We start from the raw sequence: 26,028 nt of genomic DNA on the forward strand, positions 1-26,028 counted from the left end.
CCTTGGTTACGGGCCTACTCCGCTTAGCGCTGGCTCCTTGCACCGTAACCAGGGTAAATATTGGGTAACCAACCAAAGCTGGTGACGTGTGCAGGGAGCCAGAGAGCATGCACAGCGAAATCCGACGGATCTCGCTGCTCAAAAAACGTTACATGCTGCGTTCCTCCCGCCCGGCGGTCAGTCGTTCCACGACTGATCAGTCGGGCGGAGGGTGCAACGCAGCATCATCAGTCACAATCCGCTGCTCATACAAGTCTATGGGAGCAACGGAATCCGTTTAGCGGATTCCGTTGCTCCCATAGACTTGTATGAGCAGCGGATTGTGACTGATACATTTTAGCGGAAATGTGAACTTAGCCTAAGGCTGCAGGTTTTGTGACAACAAATTGTAGACATTACCTTAAACTGCTTAATCCAGGAATACCACCAAAATAGATCTTCTCATCGGATTTTAGGTTAAGGCCAAAATTACTTCCTGTTGATGTAGCAGTTATTTTTTCCTCCTCATTTGTATCTATGTCCACAATGGAGAAATTGGCTGAAAAATAATAATTACATTAGAAATAATAATTAAGTGATTGACTAGAACTAAGACATCAAGTAAAGAGGTTGTCCACTACTTTTACATTGATGGCCTTTACTAATGATAGGTCATCAATGGCTGAACCACCAACTGTTCTAGTTGTCGGCAGTGACAGTGGCGGATATGCTCAATTGAGGAGCTGCTTTGTCTTCTGATAGCGGCCATAAATGGGTACTGCATGTATGCATCCTATTGATTTGAATGGGAAGTAGATGTGCAGTGCCTGGCCATGGCCCGGCACCGAAAATAGCTGTTCGGCGGGAGTGCAGGGAGTTGGGCCAGTCAGACATTGATGATCTATCTGTCACTATTATCTCTCGCCGTGGAGTTATTTGTGACAGTTCTACTATTTGAGCTTTCTCCCTACTCTGGAGGCTAAAATTAAATGTACTTTGCTTTCAGTTGGCACAGCAAGGGTTAATCAATCAGATTAATTGTTTTTATGTTTTGTGAGATCAGACATTTCTAAAAGTGGTGATACCAAATGTGTTTAAATGTTGCATCCGGGGGGCAGGGGTTTGTCAGGCACAGGGGATCTCGTACCTACATTAATCGTCACCAGGCTGGTGTGATGATCTGGGATGTCGCGGTGGCCTGCCCGGCTGCGTGCCCCAAGGTTTACACCAAATAAAGAGGGAAGATGATGGGGGTAGTAGTAGGATGAATGTCGTGATGCCACCTGTGGTATGCGGCCAAGGATTAGCCGCCGCTGCTGTCGCTGTCCTCCGGGGCGGATGGTAGTAGCAGCCAGAGATGGTATTGCTGCCACAGGTGGAGCGGGCCTCGGAGATGATGTAGTGATGGCGACGGCCTTTTGGCGCCAAGGCGCAGGGCAGCAGTGGCGGTAATAAGAGTCCGAGTCAGTGGCTGCGGTTCCAGGTGTCTTTACTCACTTTTTGTGCCACTCGCCCGAATAGTACTGGTCACCTGCTGTGATGGGCTCCGTCAAACCTGAATTCCTTCAGAGGTCAGTCCAGAGTGGTACTCGGTAGGCCCCTTCCTCCCAGCACTTTGTGTGTTGGATCCCCATGGCTTAAAGCTACTTGGGGACCCCAGTCCATCTCGAGTATTACTGTTGTCCCTATTTGCAGTTGCCATGGCTCTGCAATGGGGCCTGGTGCTGTCCAAGGCCCCAGCTCCTATCTGTCATTGTGCTTTTGGGCTCTTTTTGGCCAGGGAAGCTTGGAACCTCCCTGTCCCGGCAGATTCTGGAAAGCCAACTTGGAAAATGATCTTCTGTAGGGTCCTGCACCCTGCGTGTGGCGCCGGTTCCGAGGGAGCAATGTGTCCCACCAGAGCACCGATGAGTCACGTCTGCTCCTTTCCTCTCCTGCTGGAGAACTCCCCAACTGTTGTGTTGGTTCCTAACTCCCCCTAAGTGGCCGCGCCTCCCATGGGTCCCTGTCACTAGTGGGTGGTGCCCCCCATGTTTGAAGGCAACCTTAAGACCCTAGAGTAGCCCGGTCCACATTGGGGAGGGCAACCTGGTTGTGTATTTGAGTGTGTAAGTGGTGAAACCGGTACCGACCGCCTCTGGATCCGGGTGCAGCATTGCACCTTAAATCAGGTGCAATGCTCTGTGGCAACTGAAGCCCCAGGGGTGCTACATATATATATATATATCTATATATATATTTTTTAACCCTTTTATTTTCAATGGGGCAAAAGGCGGGGTGATATGAACTTTTAGGTTTTTTTTAATTTTTCAAAACTTTTTTTACTTTTTTTTATTTTACTAGTTCCCTTAGGGGGCTATAAGGATCAGCAGTCTGATAATGCATTCATTTTTGCTGATCAGAGCAGCACCGCTCTGATCAGCAGAAATGCTGCATTCTTGTTACAGCCGGTGCTCTGTCACCTATAACAGGAAGTACATCATTATAGCAACAGGAGTCATCAGATGACCTGTCGCTACCATGGCAACCATCGGCTTCCTGTGATCGAGTCATGGGGTCTCTAATGGAGGTGGGAAAAGGCAATTTTCCTGCCGCGGTCATTTAAATCACGCTGTCACATTTTGACAGCTCAATTTAAGGGGTTAATAAGCATGGGTGGATTGTGTCTGCTGCAGACGTCTGCTGTTCTAATATTATCAGACATCTGTGGGGATTGCAGATGGGTCAATGCAGCAGCCAGCGTGATCACCCTTTCATTATTTTGGCTGTACTGTTGCATCCTAGGTCAGGAAGGTGTTAAAAGGCCCATCAGCCACTTCTTCCTGGCAGTTGATAGAATCTCATTCTACCAAGTCCTGCTGTGGAGAGAGGGAGTCATTCGTAGCTGCTGGTGCAAGTTTTGCTGTATGCTTGCTGTTGTTGTGGATCTACCCTTTGTCTTGCAGTTTATTTCCTGCTTGGTTTTCCCTCTTTACCATTTGTTGCCTTATACCTCTGTGTTTAAATGCAGTGCGATTGAGTTTTGATTTTCCCGCTGTTTGGCAATTTTCTGTAGGGCTACCACTCTGATGCCAGTCCTCCCCTGGGGTAGGGAGAGAGGGGGAACTAGATCAGGGCTGGTTAGGAGCAGGGCCTGGGTGGCAGCCTGGATGTCCTTACCTTCAGAGGAAATTCTTGGATTAGGGATAGCTAGGGTCCCCTAGCCTGAGGGTCAGTCCAGGTGCCCTTTTCCCTGTTACCTTCACTACATTCTGTGACACTATCCTAAGGATATGTAAAAGTAGTGGACAACCCCCTTAACCAAGCTGATCAAAAGGAAATAAAAATAATTCTATAATATGGTTACATTTACTGTCATTGTATCAAACAACTTTCCTAGAATCAAAAATGGAACATACTTTACAGTACACTAACCACTGAGATTCTTATCCTGATAGTCCTTCTCCAGTTTTGTATATTTACCGTATTACTAAATTTTTAGTGAATTATTGTCTTAATGGTAGTCATTGGATGAAACTGCCATGTATATTTCTCCATCTTATTGGAAATACATGGGACAAGTAGAACGGGGTGAAGACCAGAGCCAGAACTTTAGCCAGAATTATTGTTGTTTTTTTATTTCTTTTATTCTTCCATGTTACAGAAGGGTATTAATTTTAAAGGGCTTGTCCACTACTTGAACAACCCTTTCACATTCCCCATGTTTGGCACCATTAAAATAAAAAAGCTTATACTTACACTTTAGCTGCCAGCATGGTTCCAGTGGTCCTGCTACTTAAGTTCTCAAGGTTCACGTGAAAATGTCACATGCTGAGTTTCCCATGCCCATTCATCACGGCTTCTCTCCCCTCACCTTCATACATATGAGTAATCCACAAAAAGTGAGCTCTGTGGCTGGTCTCTCACTCTTTATTAATTACTTAAATGGCAGAATGAAGGGAAGAGGGAAGCCTGTTGTGATAGCATGATATTGCAACCTCACGTGAGGCCCAGGAATGTGAACGACAAATCCGAGGAAAACGCACCGACATGGTAGGTGAGTTTAAACTTTTTTGGGGTCAAATATGGGGGATGAGAAGGCTTTGTCCTAGTAGTGGTTAAAACCTTTAATATTAACATTGATTGAAGTGCTCCCTACTTAAATAAGTTGTTCAGCGTTAGAGAAAAAAATGGTAGATATTGGAAAGAAACAATTTCATGCCTTTCAATGGGTTTTGATAGGTTTTGTAGAGCAACTGTAATGAAGTCTGAGCCTCAAACCTTTCAAAACCCATTCAAGTCTGAGCCTCAAAATCACACACAATCTACAGACAGATTAGGACTATTTTTTATAAGAAAGTGACTCGCCCACCCCAGGGCTATGGGACACCCGGTGCCGGGCCGGACTAGTCCGGTGGTAGTCAGTGGTGGCTGGGCCCGGCTCCGTGGCCCTGGTGGGAGTCAGTATAATATGTGGCTGATGACTTTAAGTTTGTGTTCGTGACGCCACCTGTGGTATGCGGCTAATAAGCCGCCGCTGCTGTGTGAGGCCTCCGGGATGATATTATGGCAGCAATGGTAGTACTGCTCCCCACAGGTGGAGCAATGCCCGGGGCACAGTTGGTGCTTGTGAATGTCTATGCAGATGAAATAACTGAGGCCACTTCAGAGGTGCAGTTCAAGTTCTTTTACTCACAGTTCTTGTCAGGGCAGGCAGGACCCTTGGACTGCTGGGACCGCTGTCAGGGACCTCCGTCTTCTGGGTGATTCAGAGTGTGAAATCCGGTACCCTCTCTCTCTTAGTGTCTCTTTCTCTGCTGTCTTCACTAGCCTTGCCTTAGTTAGATGGACTTGGCTTGGCCTCCATTACAGCCTCCAGGCTGGGGGGTCACCTGTCGGCTGATTACCCCTTTTCTGAAGGTCTGCTCTGGGTTCTGGCCCTGGGAGCTTGCAATTCCCTGGGCCTCGGTTTTTACTGTCTGGAGATTGTCTTTTCACTCCTCCAGTCTCTAGGGACCGTCCCCTGTCGCAGCTAATCACTCCACCGATGTCACTGTGGACCAGGCCACCGCAGCCTGCAGCTACTCGTAGCGCCTCTGGGCCCTCGGCTTCGGTACCCAACAAGGACAGCTCGTGGTACCTACAGGACTACCCGCGGCCCTGCGACCCTTTCTTTCCTTCTCTTCTTTCTTTCTCCTTGCCTGCCCCCAGCAGGCCTCCTCCTCCCTCCTTTCTCTCGTTCTTCTTCTCCAACTACATGCTGGCTCCTCACTCTTTCACTCCCTGAGGTAAACTGAAACTAACTTGACCTTCCTTTCTCTATCTGCTCTCTGGTGGCTCCTCCCACCTCCCCAGTTGCTAAGCTACCACCCTATGGGAGCAGGGATGGGTCTTACAGCCCCTCTCAGCATGCAGCATGGGAGGGTTGCCTGCCACTTTCCCTGGTCCTGTGTGTCCCTAGCAATGGGTGTAGTGTGAATTTACCAGGGGACCGGAGTTCACTCTCTTCCTCTCCCAGAATGGGGCATCACACCGCTGATGGGGTGCAATGACCTGTGGCGACGGAAGCCTCAGGGGCGCCACACTCCCCCACAGCAAATCCCAGCACGTCCTCGGGCTGAAAAACAACAAAAACATATGGAGAACTGCAAAACATTTTTGGTATGCAATAACATAAACTGTAAAACATTTCTTCCCTTTATGGGAGGCACATATCATGAACGTTGCAAACTTCTTATAAAGAAACTATGTGTGCACTTCCAGTCCATTGCACGGTTCAGGCAAATCCCCCATAATTCTGGTAGGGGGCACAACGGGTGCAACTAATTACATCTTTGGCTACTACAAGTCCAGTAGCCCGGCAGTTCGTTTCTTTCAATCAAACAATAATGGGACAATCGACCAGCCATTAAGTCCAATGGCCTGGTTACATAAGACACATACACAACATACCAGCCACTAAGTCCAGAGGCCTGGTAGGACATAACATGGGGGTGACGTCTTCAAAAAGCATCAGGGGCAGTACAGCAGGAAAGGGTGTCATCTTCGAAAAGAATAAGGGGCAGACAGGGGCTATATACAGTTCAGCAACTCCTTACTTCTTTACATGTAGGGATTCTTCTCCGGCTCCCCACCCGGCAGCAGGTAGACAGCGGTCAGCACAGTCTGCGTCTCCTGCGTGGCTGTAGCAGGCCTGCTGCAAGATGCTGCGGCCTGGGCCTGCTCTGAGGTAGTGCTGCTGGCTTGCATAGGGTTACTGGCTGGCGCGAGGCTGCTGGCTTGCAGGGGGTTACCAGCCATACGGCGCCACTCTGGCTCTTCCGGGGCTGCCTCCTTGTCTTGGCGGGCCGCGCCTGGCATGGCGGCGGCCTGGGTTGGAGTCGCTGCTGCGGTGTGGATGGGTGTCGCTCCGGCGGTGAGATCTTGGCGGGCCGCACTTGGCGTAGCTGCGGCCCGGATCGGCGTCGCCGTGCCGGGCGTCCCTCCAGGGACCGCGGGCATGGCAGCGGGGGTTGAGGCTCTCGCGCTGGCAGGGGCATTAAATGACTCACCCCTCAGTAGCATCTCCGGTGTTCTGGTGGTCGCTGTCTTGCTGCAGGGTGCTGGTATCGGAGCTGCGGTCGTGGCACGCGCGCCTGCAGGAGGACCGGGCAGGAACCCCACCTGGCAATCCGGGTTCCGCCGGCTGGGGGTGTCACTCTCTTTACCCGGCTCTGCAGCGGCTGCTGGATCTTCTCCGCTCTCCAGGACGCAGGACACAACCCGGTTCTGAGGTGCGTGTCCCGGCTCGGCCACTCCTCCTCTGGCCGCTCGTTGCTCGGCGTCCATCCTTTTAGCTTCTTCACGCGCCATCTTTTCTTCCTCCGCCTTCTATGGCGGGCACCGCTTCGCGCGCTTTTCTTGGACAAGGGGGCGGGGCTTCTCTTCGCGCCCTTTCTTCTTGCACGCCCCCCTTCTTCCCGCTCTCAGCAGCGCTAATGGCGGTGGTTTCTCAGTAAAGTACACAGTCTGTCACACGGTTCTTCAGGCGCACAGTACCCGGTTAGACCGGGCACGAAATCCTGTTCGTGACGCCAAAGTTGACTCGCCCACCCCAGGGCTATGGGACACCCGGTGCCGGGCCGGACTAGTCCGGTGGTAGTCAGTGGTGGCTGGGCCCGGCTCCGTGGCCCTGGTGGGAGTCAGTATAATATGTGGCTGATGACTTTAAGTTTGTGTTCGTGACGCCACCTGTGGTATGCGGCTAATAAGCCGCCGCTGCTGTGTGAGGCCTCCGGGATGATATTATGGCAGCAATGGTAGTACTGCTCCCCACAGGTGGAGCAATGCCCGGGGCACAGTTGGTGCTTGTGAATGTCTATGCAGATGAAATAACTGAGGCCACTTCAGAGGTGCAGTTCAAGTTCTTTTACTCACAGTTCTTGTCAGGGCAGGCAGGACCCTTGGACTGCTGGGACCGCTGTCAGGGACCTCCGTCTTCTGGGTGATTCAGAGTGTGAAATCCGGTACCCTCTCTCTCTTAGTGTCTCTTTCTCTGCTGTCTTCACTAGCCTTGCCTTAGTTAGATGGACTTGGCTTGGCCTCCATTACAGCCTCCAGGCTGGGGGGTCACCTGTCGGCTGATTACCCCTTTTCTGAAGGTCTGCTCTGGGTTCTGGCCCTGGGAGCTTGCAATTCCCTGGGCCTCGGTTTTTACTGTCTGGAGATTGTCTTTTCACTCCTCCAGTCTCTAGGGACCGTCCCCTGTCGCAGCTAATCACTCCACCGATGTCACTGTGGACCAGGCCACCGCAGCCTGCAGCTACTCGTAGCGCCTCTGGGCCCTCGGCTTCGGTACCCAACAAGGACAGCTCGTGGTACCTACAGGACTACCCGCGGCCCTGCGACCCTTTCTTTCCTTCTCTTCTTTCTTTCTCCTTGCCTGCCCCCAGCAGGCCTCCTCCTCCCTCCTTTCTCTCGTTCTTCTTCTCCAACTACATGCTGGCTCCTCACTCTTTCACTCCCTGAGGTAAACTGAAACTAACTTGACCTTCCTTTCTCTATCTGCTCTCTGGTGGCTCCTCCCACCTCCCCAGTTGCTAAGCTACCACCCTATGGGAGCAGGGATGGGTCTTACAGCCCCTCTCAGCATGCAGCATGGGAGGGTTGCCTGCCACTTTCCCTGGTCCTGTGTGTCCCTAGCAATGGGTGTAGTGTGAATTTACCAGGGGACCGGAGTTCACTCTCTTCCTCTCCCAGAATGGGGCATCACACCGCTGATGGGGTGCAATGACCTGTGGCGACGGAAGCCTCAGGGGCGCCACAAAAGCAGCCATGTTTTTTTAATCCTGAAAACCCTTTTAACATCAAAAATGCATTTATACTAGCAATATGGGCCACCTTCTCCCTTTTCAATGGGAAGATCATGTGCAACTTCTCTTAAAGTAGACTTTTGAATGGCATTGGACTATAAGAAGTAATATATGTTCTTAACTATTTTAATATCAGATTTATACAAATATGTTCATAGTATCTATCTAAAAATCACTTGGCTATACAAGGATTGTTTAGTAGAACCAAACATTTGGGAAAAACACAAATTAGTTATCTTTGAAATTGGAACAAAGGAATTGAGCTCTGCAGAGCCCCATCTTGCTTTGAGCGGAGATGCGAATATCTAACTTTCAGCTAACCTTAGGAAAAACCTTTGCATCAGCTGTAAATAGGCCCCACATGAAGAAATGCATGATTTTGCATACCTTGTTTCTGTATTCTAGACAGGGTGAAAGATTTCCATTTCCCATCATTATGATTCTTGTTAGTAACTGTGGAGGCAGTCCCCGATCCCAGATCATAGCTAACTTTTATACGCCCATCACTCAGCTCGACACTCATGAAATCTTTCTGTTAAAAAAACAAATAGCACAGAAGTAAAGCAGCAGCGCATATATCTTTTATAGCTCTTTCGCATAACAAATTCTGCTCTGAAGAGAATGAAAACATACAGCATATTAATAGGGAATGTCTGACACTGGCTGTAAATATGATTCACGAAAAGTGAATTTTAATATAACAGTGAAAGATCTAATAAATTGATTTTTTACAAAGAAAGCACAAATCAAGGTTACAAAAGCAAATATAAATAGGATTGATATAGTGTAAATTCAAATAAAACAAATCAAGTTCAGTACAATCACAAATACTGTATATAGTAATGTCATTTGCCCTAACACTGGCTACATCAAATTATATTAGGTATGAATGTTGAGTATATGTGTGGATCTCTGTTCGGCTACTTATCTTTGATATAAGACTTTCACGAGATCTACAACAGACTACAGATGTAGCCTTTGGACACCTAGCCATACAAATGTTATGGCTGTTGTTGTCTTAATTGATAACTTTCTGCACAAAGACTATGTCATACTGTGTGGGGGATTGTTGGGGCATTATATTATATTTGGAGCTGTTGATCAAGGTAAAAGGGCTGTATGACAGGAGCAATATGGTTAACTGTTTTTATAAACTTTTCAAAAAGTGGTAAATAAGATATTTGTGATATATTATAAGTAAGAATACATATTAAAATATGTCTGGGGACATCATATTGTGTGAAGGACTTTTTGGGGACATCATACTATGTGATGGGACATAATTTGTGTAAGGAGCTTAATGGAAACATCACACTGTGTGAAGGGCTGTGTAGGGACATCATGATATGTGAGGAGGACATCATAATTTGTTGGGTGTGTAATGGGGATATTATACTGTGTTTAAAAATGCATGTTATAATAAGCATTATCATAGCACGTATTAACAGTAGCAGCTAGTCAACAGACTTAATTCTTCTAAATATTAAGTAATACAAATTAATATACAACAATAAAAATAAACAAGTAATTGGAAGGTTGAACTTGAAGGACCTAAGTCTTTTTTCTTTTTTCTATGTATCGATGTTATAAGCAGAATTAAAAGGGAGCCTGTCACAAGGAAAAATGCTATTAACCGGCAGATATTGGGTTAATCTGCAGATTAATATATTTCTGAACATGCCCAGCACCTGCACATTAAAGCCTGCTGCCAAGAGGAAATTAATTTTATTCATACAGGCAGAATTGTGGATTCAGTCACGGGGGCGGCACTGGCGGGAGTTCAGTCACCACTCAGTATATGGAGAAGACTGTCTCCAATGCACTCCAATGCACTCATTGACAGCTGTTCAGCCTCAGAGGAAGCTGTCAGTTAGTGTGATGACTGACAGAGTGATGAGTGAACCCACAACGGCACTGCACTGTTACTGAAACTGGAATGCTGCTGGGAGGACTAAAGTTAATTTCCTCAGGGCAGCAGGGCTTAATGTGCAGGCACCAGTCAGGTTCAGAATGCTGTTAACCTTCAGATTAACCCCATATCTGCAGGTAATAGCATTTTTCCATGTGACAGGTTCCCTTTACGTATGGTTTGTGAGTTTGGTCCTCCACAACAGTCACAGTCTCTCATGTGAAAATTGATTTCCCACCCCTAATCTTTGGCAATCCACTAAAAGCTGATGGAACACTCAAAATGTCAATATTTCATTTGTGTTTAACAAATCAATTGGTAAGTGACAAGGGGAAAGTTCAGAAAGTTTACCAGCTTTTCAGTTTTTAAAAACAGAAGCGAAATGTATGGCAGAAAATAGAAAAAAGGAAACTGATGTTTTAAGTATGCCCTTATTCTATTACATTACCTGACTTTATTGGGGTAATGATCAGTCAGTAATGATTAGAGTTGAGCGGATAGTGAAAAATCCGGGTCTGCTCAACACTAGTAATGATTTATCTTGGGAATAACACCTGGCTCTGAATAATCCCAGCATTAGGCCTATAATTAGCTTTTTACTGGACCAACAGACCCTAAAGAAGATATGTTGCAAAACTTCCAATGAGACATACTGTATTCATATGCTGTTAAATAATAGAACATAAATGTCTTACCAAGTCACTTGTGGCCAGGTACATAAGCAAGGCATTTGAGGAAAATGTTTTAAATTTGAACATTATTGTGGAAATATTGGGGTTCCAACGAACGGGGCGGCTGACCATTGCATATCCATCTCCATCAAACTGGACAGTACCTTCACTATCAGCCATCTGTGGGCTATAAGCAAGGAATGTAAATCTTACAGAAGACAGAACATTTACATAGAATCAGTATCCAGATTCCCACATTATTGGATGTAATTATGGGACTATAAGAGGACAGAGAGCACCAGGGTGCCCAAGCTAAATCTGTTATTGTGAGATACCAACATTTTGAACCATCACTAGTAAATAATTATATTATGTAAGTAAAATCCAATTTATGATAATCAATTCAATGATGAACAATAAAACTGAAAATTTTGACGTGATACTTTTATTTGGATCATTATTTTTATTATTATTTATTATTAATATCATTATATCATTCTATATCATTACGGATATTCTAGGATAGTAAAAATGCTGCTGTCTTTTTCCATAGTCAGTGCTGCATCTGCTAATGTGCAGTGTCCTATTAAAGTTAATAAGTGAATGAGGTTGAATTGCAATACTATTCACAACCTACGAACAGGTGCATTCTTTTTTTAATCTTGGACAACCATTTTAATGCATTTTCTTTGGTACATGAAACAGATCAGGTAACTGACACTCAAACTTTGCACTGTATTCACTCATGAAAAAAATATCTCCATGTCATACAGCATGAGAAAAAAATTTCATTTATCACATATCTACAGTGTGAAATCATAAAACGCTGTGGGTGATTTATTATTGGTGAGTTATGTACAATATATTACACAGATTTGCTATCTTTGCATTAGGCATTCGCAGTAAAATTGCTATAATCTATTCACGATACAATTTTTTCCATTACCGCAATGCATACAGCAGTAGGTCGCACTGTCTTCATTATAATCTTGGACTACACTGACAAGCAAAAGGGTAATAATGTTGAACTTTTGACTTCATACTTTACTTTTCCTTATATATCTCATCATCTCACTGTAGCTTCAAATGTGAGACAAGCATAATTTTATAGACAATCATCTTGGCTATCTCATACATAAATTTTTACTTGAAACTATTTAGCATATGATTAGTTATGCAGTTTCTTCTCATGTCCCTGCATTGTTACTGATTTGCTCCTAAAAATCTACATTTTTATTCTTATTAATTTGTTAATATTTTGTAAATCCACCCTTGGTGGCTTTTAACACTGCCTGAAGAGTTCTGGGCATGTTCTCAATCAGATTCAAGCATGTCTCGACCGAAATCTGATCCCAGGTCTCCTCTACACAATCCCAATGTTGGTGCACACTGGTCGACCCACTTGCGTACATGTACAGCTTTTTCTTCAACTCTACCCACAAGTGTTCAATTGGATTGAGGTATGAGAACTGTGGGAGCCAATGCAGCACCTCTACTTCATTGTCATTTAACCCTTCCTTCGCTAATTTCAACCTACAGTATGATTTGGGTCGTTGTTCTGCTGCTCATTCTTGTCACAGCCATAGAACTTGGGTGTACGAAGTAACTTGTTTTGTAGGATACTCACATATAGCTCAGCATTGAGACCACCATCAAGCCAGGTCAACTATCCAGCACAATTGGCTGTGAAACAACCTCACATCATCAGATTTCCAACACCAAACTTAACAGTTCCTTCAATTTCTCAGCCCCTTTTTCCCTTGTTTCTTCCAGACCCAATTGCAACTATCAAAGTCTAGTTTATTAACTTTCATTCCATTACTTCAAATCACCCATTTTAAATTTTCTAATGTCGTCTTTTTGAATTTTTTTGCTAACTTGAGCAGATGCTTCTTATGGTCATATTGAAGTTGAGGTTTCTTCAGCTTTTTTTGGGCCACCATTCCAGATTTGTGCAATGTGCATTGCACAGTACTTGCATGGACGTTCGTGACCTCACTATTATGAAGCATACGAGCCAACTCTATTGTCCTGTTTGTCACTCCAGAACTGATAAACCTTGTGATGAGCCGACTTGTTCACTCTGATATTTTGACTGGACATCCACCGCTAAGCTTCTGAATGGATGGATGGACGGACTTCATTTCATATCCTTTCAACTGTCAGGGCACTGACATGATGCAGTTTTTGAACCAGGGACCTTTCTCTTGGGAATCAAACTACACCGTGTACAGAATTATTAGGCAAGTGGTATTTTAGGGGATTTTTTTTATTATTAATCAACAACTATGTTCTCAATCAACCCGAAAGACTCAATATAAATATCAAAGCTTAATATTTTTGGAAGTTGGAGGTTTTTTTTTAAGTGTTTTTTTTTTTTTTTTAGATTTGGCTAGCTTAGGAGGATATCTGTTTGTGCAGTTAACTATTACTGTGCAGAATTATTAGGCAACTTAATAAAAACCAAATATATTCCCATCTCACTTGTTTATTTTCACCAGGTAAACCAATATAACCGCACAAAATTTAGAAATAAACATTTCTGACATGCAAAAACTAAACCCCAAAAAATTAGTGACCAATATAGCCACCTTTCTTTATGATGACACTCAACAGCCTACCATCCATAGATTCTGTCACTTGCTTGATCTGTTTACGATCAACATTGCGTGCACCAGCCATCCCAGCCTCCCAGACACTGTTCCGAGAGGTGTACTGTTTTCCCTCCCTGTAGATCTTACAATTTATGAGGGACCACAGGTTCTCTATGGGGTTCAGATCAGGTGAACAAGGGGGCCATGTCATTATTTTTTCATCTTTTAGACCTTTACTGGCCAGCCACGCTGTGGAGTAGTTGGATGCATGTGATGGAGCATTGTCCTGCATGAAAATCATGGTTTTCTTGAACGATACCGACTTCTTCCTGTACCACTGCTTGAAGTAGTTGTCTTCCAGAAACTGGCAGTAGGTCTGGGAGTTGAGCTTCACTCCATCCTCAACCCAAAAAGGTCCCACAAGTTCATCTTTGATGAGACCAGCCCATACCAGTACCCCACCTCCACCTTGCTGGCATCTGAGTTGGAGTGGAGCTCACTGCCCTTTACTGATACAGCCTCTGGCCCATCAATCTGGCCCATCAAGAGTCACCCTCATTTCATCACACACCTTGTGCTTTTTGATACTCCAGTAATGTTGCAGCTCTGAAATATGGCCAAACTGGTGGCAAATGGCATCTTGGCAGCTTCACGCTTAATTTTCCTCAATTCATGGGCAGTTATTTTGTGCCTTTTTTGCCCAACATGCTTCTTGCGACCCTGTTGGATATTTGCCATGAAACGCTTGATTGTTCGGTGATCATGCTTCAAAAGTTTGGCAATTTCAAGACTGCTGCATCCCTCTGCAAGACATCTCACAATTTTGGACTTATCAGAGCCCGTCAAATCTCTTTTCTGACCCAAGTTGCCAAAGGAAAGGAAGTTGCCTAATAATTATGCACACCTTATATAGGGTGTTGAATTGATATCCTTACACCACACCCCTCCTCATTATAAAGATGCATATCACCTGATTTACTTAATTTATAGTTGGCTCTCAAGTCTATACAGCTTGGAGTAGGACAACATGTATAAAAATTATCATGTGATCAAAATACTCATTTGCCTAATAATTCTGCACACAGTGTAATACCACACTGAGATAATAGCTATAAGGAACGTGAAAACAAATTGTAACTTGTAGTATACTGGAAGAAAAAGCTTTTTCCACCACCAGGAGCAAAACAGTAACAATGAAATTACATGACAAGAATCTGCATAACTATGTGCTAAATAGTTTAAAGTCAAATTTATGAGATAGCCAAGATGATTGTCTATGAAATGAAGCTATTCTCATGTTTAATGCTGTAGTGGATGGTGTTCAAAACATTGCTACCCTTTTACCCATCATTGTATGAAGATGATAACATTCCATAACATAAATTACCTGACACTGCATCCTTTGCAGTCACCTTCTTTTTCTCTGTAATTCCATAGTCCAATTGGTTTACCATCAAAATATGTCTCTCCCATGCATCCAGTAAAGGTTGTTGTTTTAACTGCATCAGGCTTCTGCAATTGTAAAAATAAAATAGATAATTATGTTATAATTAAAGAGAGTTTACAAAGATTAGAAAGCAAACATCTGCATACAAGGAAAGAATATGAAATGTGTCAGCACAAAGCAAACATTTGCTGCCCCTTTGCCATCCAAGCATTTACCAGATTTATATTAGTTCAAAATATGTTGAAAAGCTCAGTCACCAGCTATGTCACAGTAAAAAATGAAAGGGAATACAAAAAACACAAACAAAAAAAAACACAAAAAGAACAAAAATCAACCTCTGAGAATCTTCTACACTTACCTTATAAATGGTTGGAGCAAGCTAGAATAATGATACCATGAAAGCATGCTATCCTGGCCAGTCTGCGTTTGAATTAATTAATCAAAGGCATAGAGGATAGATTACTAAGTCCTCCACAGGCTGTGAAGTTGGTCTGTGCCCACGTTACATAAATCACATCAGCTGCATTACCAACATCCAGATTTACATGTAACTTCTCATAGAAACACAACATGTTGGTTAGACATGATTTATCATTCATGAAACCATGCTGGATATCATTTATTATATAATTGTCTGCAACAAGCTTTCAGGTTATCCCGTAAAATGCCTTAAAAAATTTTGAAGAACATGCATGTCAAACGTATTGGACGGTAGTTTTCCATATCAATGCACTATACTTTCGCAAAGCAGGAATAGAGAGCAAAAAATAGTGGTTTATGTTGTGCAGATCAAAATTGTCTTCCCTCACATTTTGCTAACAAGGCTTTGGAGTATTTTCCTTTATACACTTGCAATAACTCTACATAATATTTAACTGACCTTTACATGTCCTGTCAAGCCTCCGACAAACAGTAGTTCATGTGCATCAACATCCAATATAGTATACCCAGGTTGTGAAGTAGAGCTGTATATACTGGGCATAATACTGGCTTTTGGACCATCTAATGCCTGCACCGAAATTGTCCCATTGATTCCAGACCTGCAAAAAAATGGAAAAAGATGCACATGGTGAAATACCCTTTTTTATTAAATCACAATATTTTGCATTTTTTTTAATAATTGCTAAGCATGATACCAAGCTTTAGGCTGGAATCACACGAGAGCATCAGATACAATATGCTAAAAATTGTGATCTGATCTTGCAATCGTATCACAGCTACGGAGGAGAGGGTAAAAACTGCGGAGGAGAGGGAGGGGTTAATCTCCCCATCTCCTCCATTGTCAACTGATGAAATTATCGCACGGCATTCAAACATCATCCGAGTGCAGTCCGTTGTTTCATTTGCACCCATAGACTTGTATGGGTGCGAGTGACACAGCTCTCGCTGACACACAGCATGCTGTGACTTTTCCCTCATCCAGAATCTGAATGAGAGAAAGGCTGACCATCTGCTCTCCCTCATTGACTAACATTGGTCAGACTGCAATGGGAAATTTTCTCGCATTGCACTCGTCCAAGTCATAAGCTCGTGTGAGAGTACCTTTAGGTTGATAAGTCTAAACAGGCTGCTCCAGATCAATAATAATCTTTCTGTGTGTACAGAATTCAGATTGGCTTGTCTACATAGGCCATTTAAAAGCTTTTAAACATTGCTATGTAGACAACTGGTGGTCATTTGACAGCCATGGTTGGCCTATCTATATGCAGCATAACTGAACATTTAATTGTTTTTTTGTTAATAACTGTCAACCTTGTGAAAGGAACACACATAAAATAACTGCCTTAGATAATGTCTGGATGCTTCTATAGCTTTAGTGCACATATAGAGAAGGATATACTGCAGATACTATAAAGGAAAGGGCCTTAACCCCTTCAGCCCTGGGACACTTTCCATTTTTGCGTTTTTGTTTTTTGCTCCCCTTCTTACGAGAGCCGTAACTTTTTTATTTTTCCGTCAATCTTGCCATATGAGGGCTTGTTTTTTGCGAGATAAGCTGTACTTTAAATGAAATTATACGTTTACCATATGGTGTACCGGAAAACAGCAAAAAAATTCTAAGTGTGGAAAAAACGCAAAAAAAGTGTGATGGCACAATAGTTTTTGGGATGTTTTATTCACGGGGTTCACTATATGGTAAAACTGATGTGTGGGTATGATGCCTGAGGTTGGTGCGAGTTTGTAGACACCAAACATGCATAGGTTTACTTGTATCTAAGGGATTAAAAAAATTCACAACTTTGTCCAATAAAAGTGCCGCACGTTTTGCGCCATTTTCCGAAACACGTAGCGTTCTCATTTTTTGGGATCCATGGCTCAGTGATGGCTTATTTTTTGTGTCTCGAGCTGTCGTTTCTAATGGTACAATTTTTGCGCAGATGCTACGTTTTGATCGCCTGTTATTGCCTTTTGCGTAAAACTTGCGGCGACCAAAAAACGTAATTTTGTCGTTTGGAATTTTTTTTGCCACTACGCCGTTTACCAATCAGATTAATTGATTTTATATTTTGAGAGATCGGGCATCTCTGAATGCGGCGATACCAAATATGTGTATATTTATTTATTTTTTAACCCTTTAATTTTCAATGGGGGGAAAGGGAGGTGATTTGAACTTTTAGGTTTTTTGGTTTTTTTTTTCCTTTTTTTTAACTTTTTTTTTATTTTACTAGTCCCCCTAGGGGGCTATAGCGATCACCAATCCGATCGCTTTTATCTATCTGCTGATCACAGCTATACAGCTGTAAACAGCAGATTCAGTCACTTTCTGTTTCTCTCTGCTCGCGACCGAGGGAAAACGAAAGTGAAACTTCATAGCTGCGGGCGTCATCACATGACCCTGTGCTACGATGGCAACCACCGAAAGTCACGTGATCACGCACGTGACTTCCGGTGGGGGCGGCGGTAAGTAAAAAACATGGCAGCGCGCATTTAGATCTTGCTGCCAGACTTTGGCAGTGAGATTTAAGGGGTTAATGGCCGCGGGTGGAAGCGATTCCACCCGCGGCTAGCAGGCACACATGTCAGCTGTTGAAAACAGCTGATTTGTGTGCCAACCGCCGCCGCCTGCCCGCGGCAGGGGGCAAGGCATAACGGGACACGCTGCATGACGGATATATCCGTCCATGGTCGTGAAGGGGTTAAGCAAGATCAAAATAGTTACAAATTCATAACTTTCCAACCACTCTGAATGATATGCCTCATGTTTTTGCAATATGCTACATCACAATGTGTGTTTTCCCTTATTGGGCTCTATATTTTCTATGCAAATGGATGTGCAGCATTAGGCCACGTGCACACATTGAGTATTTGGTGATATTTTTACCTCAGTATTTGTAAGCCAAAACCAGGAGTGGATAATAACACAGACATGGTGCTCGTGTTGTTCCTCTTATGGTTTTGTCTCACAAATTCTGAGGTAAAAAACTCACCAAATACTGTATATGTGGCCTTACATGTAAAATGCAGTAAGACCACTTGTATGCGATGATTTTTGGGGAGTTTTTTACCTCAGAATTTGTAAGTCAAAACCAGGAGAGGAACAATCAGAGGAAAAGTATAATAGAAACACGAGCCCCACTTCTGCATTGTTACCCACTCCTGGTTTTAACTTACAAATACTGAGGTAAAAACTCACCAAATACGCAATGTGTGCACATGGCCTAATGCTTTAATATTTTTGGCACTGCCTTTAACATGGGGCTTATAGCCACTGCCTTTATAGGTTACATTTTTGAATGTGCACAAAATGTTTTATTTTTAGTGACCATTTTTGAAGGGTTGTGTTTGTACCAATTTTATCAAGTATCAGTAGGTTTGAAAGAAAGCCGTGCCCAAGTCCACGTATGCAAAAAATGGAATGGTGTTCCATCCATGCTACTTTTACTGTGCATGGCTGGACACTATTCATATCAGCCTTGATGTTTTTTTCTAGGTAATGGGTCAGGCGTGTTGGAGTAAAATATTGGATTAAATGTTGTCAGCCATAATGTGATGTAAGGAAGAGAAATGTGTAGAATATTCTTAGTGAGTTGAGAAAAATTAATTATTTTTTTGTATGCAATCTTGAAACGTTTTTTTGCTATATTCATCCATAGATTTCTTGAGCCTGTTGATAAATGTTTAGCTGAAAAGTTATGTTAAAGGACTGAGGCATCTCTGCTACATTAGTACTTCGGTATATAAACACATATGGCCACTTAAGCAGTAGCCATAATGCCCCATTAACAAACGTGTCTATTATTTCCCAATGTTTATATTGTCCATAAATTTAACTATTTTGCTGACTGATATTAGTGGCATGTAGGAATGATAAAAAAAGCAAACTCAACACTTGTAGCTAAAAGACTTGATGCAAATGTCCAACAAGCATGATAAGACAGCACTAAATAGATGTCACAGACAAAAACTACATTTGTGGTTTGAATGATGAGCAAATGCATAAGAAATAAACCTATTACACATCTTAGTACAAAGCTTAGCTTTCCGTAAATTCAGCCTAATGGCAAATCTTGATTTGTATGTGAGCTTTATTACAGTGATAATCAATTTTCACCCATGACTATGATAACTCCAATGAAAGCGAAAGAGAAGAAACAGATTTTCAGTACAGAAATTTCCAGACTGAACATAATATGCTACCCGAGTTGAATGTAAATGTAAGGAAATAACAGAAACACAGCAATCTAACACTCATATCTGTGGGTTCAAGGCATCTATAGATCATATACTTCAATAAAGAGGACAGATTAGATTTCCCGTAGAGTATATTTATGGAAAACAATTGTGACATAATCATGAGCACAAAGACTTTGACTAAAGATGGGTAAATTTATTCTAATGAAATTGAATTCTATTCAAAAATCCGCCTTCTGGAAAATACACATTTTTTATAATCTGCTCTGCAAAAGGGCGACAAAGTGCGGCCATCATCTTACTAAACTATAGAGGGTGGTGAAAAGATAAAAACAAAGAAGTATAAGATACATACTCACCTCGCCACTTGCCTCTCTGGCCACCCCTGATGCTCTCTTTGCCTCAGTTACATCTCCCAATTGTCATGATTCTCTGTGCAGAGTATCTCACAGACTTGGAGATGCTCTGTGGTGTATACTAAACTAGCAGCTTGGTCACTATACTGAAGTCCAGGTTGGTTCTGAGAGGTGCTGGTTACTCAGCTGTTCCATATTCTGGGTGATTTCTCAGGCTTCATTACTGAGCATGCTCCCCAGAACTCTGTCAGTTGTATTCTCTGTCTCAGCTGTGTTGCCATAGTTTGTGTGTGTGCTAGTATTCTGATCTTTGTATCCTGTCCCTTGACTGTTATTGAACTTCTCTCTGCCCGCTCCCTATTCCTGTCATGTTTTCCTGCCTTTGACCCGGACCGTTGCTTGACCACATCTCTGCTTGCTCCCTTTAACTACTCTGTGCTCTCCTGGTATATTGATTCTCGGATTGGGACCTGACTACACTCCTGATTACCCCTTATGATTGTATGCGACCTCCTGTTACCAGACCCAGGCTCTCCTGACTACCTTTCTGCCCATGTGACCCCGTAAGGTAGTGACTAGTGTTACACCAATCCTGTGTTAACCCTAGGTTGGGGCTTTCGGCTGCAAGAAGGCCCCAGACTTCAGTATGCATGCTCCGGGGTACAGAACCCTAATCCTAAAGTAAACACAATACCAGAGATTCACAGCAACAGAGGCATGGAGGACCTGACAGCAGGCAGGGAGTGGCTGGAGAGGGTAGTGGAGAGGTGAGTATAAGTATTATACTATGAGGTCCAGCAATAAACCCAAGAGCACAATTAGGAAAATTAAAATTGCTCAGAATACCTGCTCTGTAAATCAATATCTCTGAGAAAATCCACACGAACAGATTAATTTGATTTTTGCCTGATCTACTCATTTCTAACTTTAACAACTTTCACAAACAAGTGCTCAAACATTTTTGACAATTTTAAGAACTGTTAAAGTACTAGTATTTTGGCAGCTCAATCAATGCTGTCAGCTTACAACTGATGATAATGGATAGTACATTGCCGATGAGTGACCACATCCAGGAAGTTGTTCATAAAATGTTCAAAGGGTTGTCAACAACTGGAAAACGCCGTTATTTGTCCCATATGCTGCATAAACTAAAAAAAAGTATACTTCCCTCGCAGACAATGCTTCTAATCTCTTTACACAAACAATGTTATGCATTGGCTGCAGCTAATCAGCAGCCACTGATTGGAAGCAGCGATCACAATTACGCACTAGTAAAATAAACACTGTTCTTCCATTTGTGTTTCAGATCTGACTGGTTGTATTTATTGCATAATACTGATATTTTATTTGTAACACTTACCGTGATGCTTCAACTCTATACCAAGATTCATCATTGATGTTTAGGTCAGGATATTCAACTCGGCCAACTCCTGATCCTACATCCCATAAGAAGTTCACCTTTCCTTTTCTCATTTCAACTGCTAGGAAATCAGTCTACAAACAGCAATATCATAACACATTAGTTCGATGATACAGAGTATGACATTAAAGAGTTAAGATAACAATGATTCTCGTATTTTTGTGGGACAATAGATTCTTTTTGATTTATATTTTTCATACAATACAAACTTTTAGTTTAAGCTGTTAATAAAGATTTGTAAACCATTCATCACATAATCTCCATTTTGCAATTTTATTTAACCCCTTCACAACCAACGATGTATAGATATGTCATTAGTCCTGTCCCTCCCTTTGATGTGGACTTACGCGCTGAACCCACATCTTTCTCCGGACATGTCGGCCTATCCTCCCATGCCTGTTAACCCATTAAATCATGCCGTCAAACTCTGACAGTGCGATCGAACACACCTCAGTGGGGATAGCACCATGCCCTGCAAACATAGGCGGCCCTGTGACACAATCACAGGGTTCCAATGGGTTGAAATGACAGCAAGGGGTCAGATGTTGATGTTATGACTCAATTTTTGTGAACACCAGCTGAGTGCCGACATTCACAGATGATTAATTGTGCCGTTACGAGCTGTGCGCCAGCATAGCTCTGTACAGCACAAGCGATTAGACAGGCTTCAAGGGGACTGGTAAAATCAATCAAAAGTGAAAAAAAGTTTTAAAATATTAATTTTTTTTTTTTTAGGTTTTGAGACAAGTAACATTTTTTTCTATTAAACTTTGTGAGGGATTGTTTTGGGGTTTTTTTACATGATGAGATAGTGGTATCTATTTTTATAATATAGATTATGCTTTATAGCATTATTTCATGGAGAAGTGACCAAAAAAACTGATCTTTGGAATTCTGATTTTTTTTTTCTTGTTACGGCGTTTATTGGTTTATTGATTGGGTTACTATATTTAAAATTTTAATAGATCAAGAAAAAATCACCAGTGCTCACACTAGGATGAAATACAAGAAGACCTTTATTGATCTGACTGTAGACCTGCAGGTAGAAGGCAGGGGCTGTTTATCCCCTGGAAGGACAAAGGAAGATACAAAAATTATAAATATTAAGGATCTCCGCGCTTCTAAGATAAAAGCTAACAAGGTTGCTAGCAATAATGTGGTACTTGCCTGTAGGAAAATGTGTCCTGTCCGATTTAAAAGGAAACTGGTTTTGGTGGGTTGAGGCTATGTGACCACGGAAGATTAAACCTGCAGATTTATCTGCGGAAAATCTGCGGATTTTCTGGATTTTCTAGATAAATCCACAGGTTTCAGCAAGTACAGACACTCCCCATGTTATCCTATGGGACATGGGGAGTGTCTGTCTGTGTCCATGCTGCGGAATGTGCGGCTGTGGAATATGCTGCGGATGTCATGTCAATTGTCAATTGACATGTCAATTGTTTTTGCCATTTGCGTTTAGAACTGTAAAGCAGAGTTTTTGCCCACATTTCTGCCACAAAAAGGCAGCATTTTTAACTGCATAGTGCGGTCTAGAAACCCAAATTCCCATAGACTAAGCTTGAAAAGCAGAACACATCCATTTTGGCATTAAACGCTGCAGTTGAAAAAGCAGGTAAAAAGCAAAGTGCGGTCTTAGCCTTAAGCCCCGCAATCAGCGTTGGACTGGCTACCAGAGGAATCTACAGTAATGCCAGGCCTGGATTCAGTTACCTGCCTTGCACTCCAGAGCTATCACCTGCATCTTGGACTGATCTCAGAGTTTGCAGGACTGAACCGCGAGTGCTGAGTGATTGATTCCCTGGTGATTTCGGTCCATTCATGACAGCTGCGGACAGGCCGGGCTGATCTCCGGAGTTCAGGTGAGAGCACCAGAGATCAGCCCTGCCTGTCTGCAGCTGTCATGAACTGAACCGCAATCACCAGGGAATCAATCACTCGGCGCTCACGGTTCAGATAAGGCTGCACTCTGGAGTTTAGGTAAGAGTGCAATGCAGGTAACTGAATCCAGGCCTGGCATTACTGGAGAATTCCTCCGGTAGCCAGTCCGACGCTGCCCACAATCATATATATGTATTTGATAGAGTGTGGGCACTTTGGTAGGGATGATAATGGATGCTTCACAATGGCCTTATTTAAGATACAATTTGAAATGAAAAAAAAGAAGAAAAATACAAAAATAAGTTGTGCTCTTTTAAAAGGAACTATTCTATCAAGTAATTTTATGTGTCGCCCCTATGCCAGCAGCTTAGCTGCTCAGATCCGGATCCGCAGTGGCTCGAGGGGTCTCCGGACCCGGGGGTCGTGCGGACACTCAAATAAAAAGGGGCGTAATGTGTGCAGGGGATTTGTTGTAGATACTTTGTGATGCCATCCACGGTGTGTGGTAAGGTGAAGTACCACCGCTGCTGTTGGGGAGCACCCAGGGGCAATGGGATGGCAGTTGGATGTTAACCCCTCTGTGGGTAGGGGTGGATGCCCCGGGGCTCAGTGTCCAAAACACGGGAGGTGATGGCTCCTGGTGGTGATGCACCGGGCCGGACCACAGGGTGTTGGTGTACTCACGGTTGAATAAATGCACACAAGTCTGCTGGTAAACCAAGGTGTCAGTGGCCACTTCAGGGTGTATACGGTTCCCACACCCAGGTGGTGTACCAATGTACCTTCCTCCGACACTTTGTATTTTCCTTCTACTTTAGACGACCTCGTATGGAATGGGGAAGTCCACTCCCGGTTTGGTTGTGGTTGGGAGATGTGCCCACGAAAACTGACCCTTGGGATCTCAGTGGGTGTTTGCAGATACCCTATCCCTCTCGGTGGGCTGCCGTTTTGCCTATCTGGGCTAACACTTTGGAACAATGTCTGGAACCTTGCTCCCGGCCTGGTTAATTAGAGAAGGGGCTTACAACCATCTTCTAACTAGGGTCCAGGTACCCCGCCTGTGCACGGTTTACGGACCGGATCTCTGCTGTCAGTACCAGTGGGCTCCAACCCTGTCCCGGTCCACTCTGGATTTCCCACGACCGGACCCCCATCGCCTTTCGACATGGTCCACTGCTTTCCACCTAGCCAGTAGACTAGGGCCACTACCCTGGCTACCTGTACTAGGCACAGAATCCTCTCCACTTGAACTCCAACTTGACTTGCACTTAGCAAAAAACTGACTGGTTCCCTCCCCCGGATCCTCAAGACCCCTAGGTGGGCACTCCCAATCCACCTAGTCCTGCCCACTGGTGTGTCCTTCCTACCCTCAGGGGGGTGGCAAGGGTTTTGTGGCTGATGGAACCTGATGTGGGAAGGTGTTGTGTAGGGTGTAGTGTTCTTCTGTGACCACCTGGTGGCACCAGGGCGTCACATATATATGATAAGATATCATGTGTCTGTACAGGAGGATATGCAAATTGTCTTTTCAGAGAGGAAGAGGACTTAAGCTCTAGCAACACCTATTGAAAAAGTCAATATCGACCCTGTAATGAGCCGTACCATATGAATTAGGATAAAAGGTAAACCCGAATCTCAATTTGCCCACAGTGTTTCGAGGTATTGCCCCTCATCAGTGCAAAGTATGACATCTTATGTGGCCAGGTGAGATGCTAAAATTGAGATCTAAGGGGTAAGGTTTCTCCTTGTGGAGAGTGACACACCAGGCCTGGCATGCCAGTATGATGAGACTTAAATGCCTTGAAATGCTCCTCTGATAAATTAAATGTTTTGTACATTTGATTTACTGCATTAACCAATGTGTCCTGTAGAACGTAAGCCCAAATGTAAGCCCGCAAGGGCAGGGTCCTCTTACCTGTACCAGCCTGTCATTGTTAATTTGTTTACTCTAACCTATATCTGTACTTTGTATGTAGCCCCTTCTCATGTACAGCACAATGAAATCATTTACTTACAAATTTGTTGCTCCCAAGATAGAAGAGAAGATTGTCAGGAACACTTGTTTTTACATTTAAAGTAATGGTGTTGTATCTGCCTTTCCTAATATCAGGCTTATAAGTACGTATGCAGTCCCCTCCAGATGATACTGAAACTTTGATCTGTAAGCATAGAAAACATCATGAAGATTACAGACTAAGTGACATCGACGTGAGGCTTTCATGTGACATGTTCTGTATCTTTACTTGTAGGGTTTAATACATAATTGACAAACAAAGTTAATTGTAACACACACACACCTGGGAAATCTTTGTACATGTATCCTTTACTGTAAGAATAGTGATCAAAGTAACTCATTTTCGGTATTTTTTCTAAGGATTAGTAAAATTATAAAAGTTTCTCATTTAAATCATATTCAGATGCCTGAAAGGTGTTTTGAAGTGGCATCCAACAGAGATTATACAAGTAAATGTGCCTAGCCTGCTTTTCGCTATGTATACGGAGACATTCATTTTGTAATTTCCAAGACAAACATCCGCCAACCTCAAAGGAAATCTTGACAATACAAACATGGATTTAAATATATAGTATTCTGTGGTATAGTGCTGGAAAATATGTGAACAATCTAGCAAATGTATATAGAAAGCAAACCTGTAATTTTCTATGTAGTCTCACAATGTGCTATGTGTGACTTCCTCAGTCATGTTGACAGTGTACATATATCGTAAATATTCTGTACCATAGAACACAGGGATTTAATATTTACTCCTAAATAGCTATAGTTGTTTACATTAGATTTTTTAAAAAATAT

General features: G+C 43.2%; 1 protein-coding gene across 6 annotated transcripts in view; it reads right to left on the reverse strand.

The window, feature by feature from the left end:
* LAMA2 (laminin subunit alpha 2) overlaps window positions 1-26,028 on the reverse strand; it is a 1,231,414-nt gene that overhangs the window by 106,494 nt on the left and 1,098,892 nt on the right. For all 6 annotated transcript variants that reach the window (XM_075339908.1, XM_075339907.1, XM_075339906.1 and 3 more), the window contains 7 exons: window positions 25,235-25,378; window positions 21,279-21,412; window positions 15,811-15,970; window positions 14,871-14,995; window positions 10,914-11,076; window positions 8,697-8,841; window positions 400-538 (listed from right to left, as the gene is read on the reverse strand). In XM_075339908.1, the coding sequence (XP_075196023.1) occupies window positions 400-538; window positions 8,697-8,841; window positions 10,914-11,076; window positions 14,871-14,995; window positions 15,811-15,970; window positions 21,279-21,412; window positions 25,235-25,378 (1,010 nt within the window). The remainder of the gene's footprint in view (window positions 1-399; window positions 539-8,696; window positions 8,842-10,913; window positions 11,077-14,870; window positions 14,996-15,810; window positions 15,971-21,278; window positions 21,413-25,234; window positions 25,379-26,028) is intronic.

This window comes from Anomaloglossus baeobatrachus, chromosome 3 (assembly GCF_048569485.1).
Source record: "Anomaloglossus baeobatrachus isolate aAnoBae1 chromosome 3, aAnoBae1.hap1, whole genome shotgun sequence".
Lineage (NCBI taxonomy): Eukaryota > Metazoa > Chordata > Amphibia > Anura > Aromobatidae > Anomaloglossus > Anomaloglossus baeobatrachus.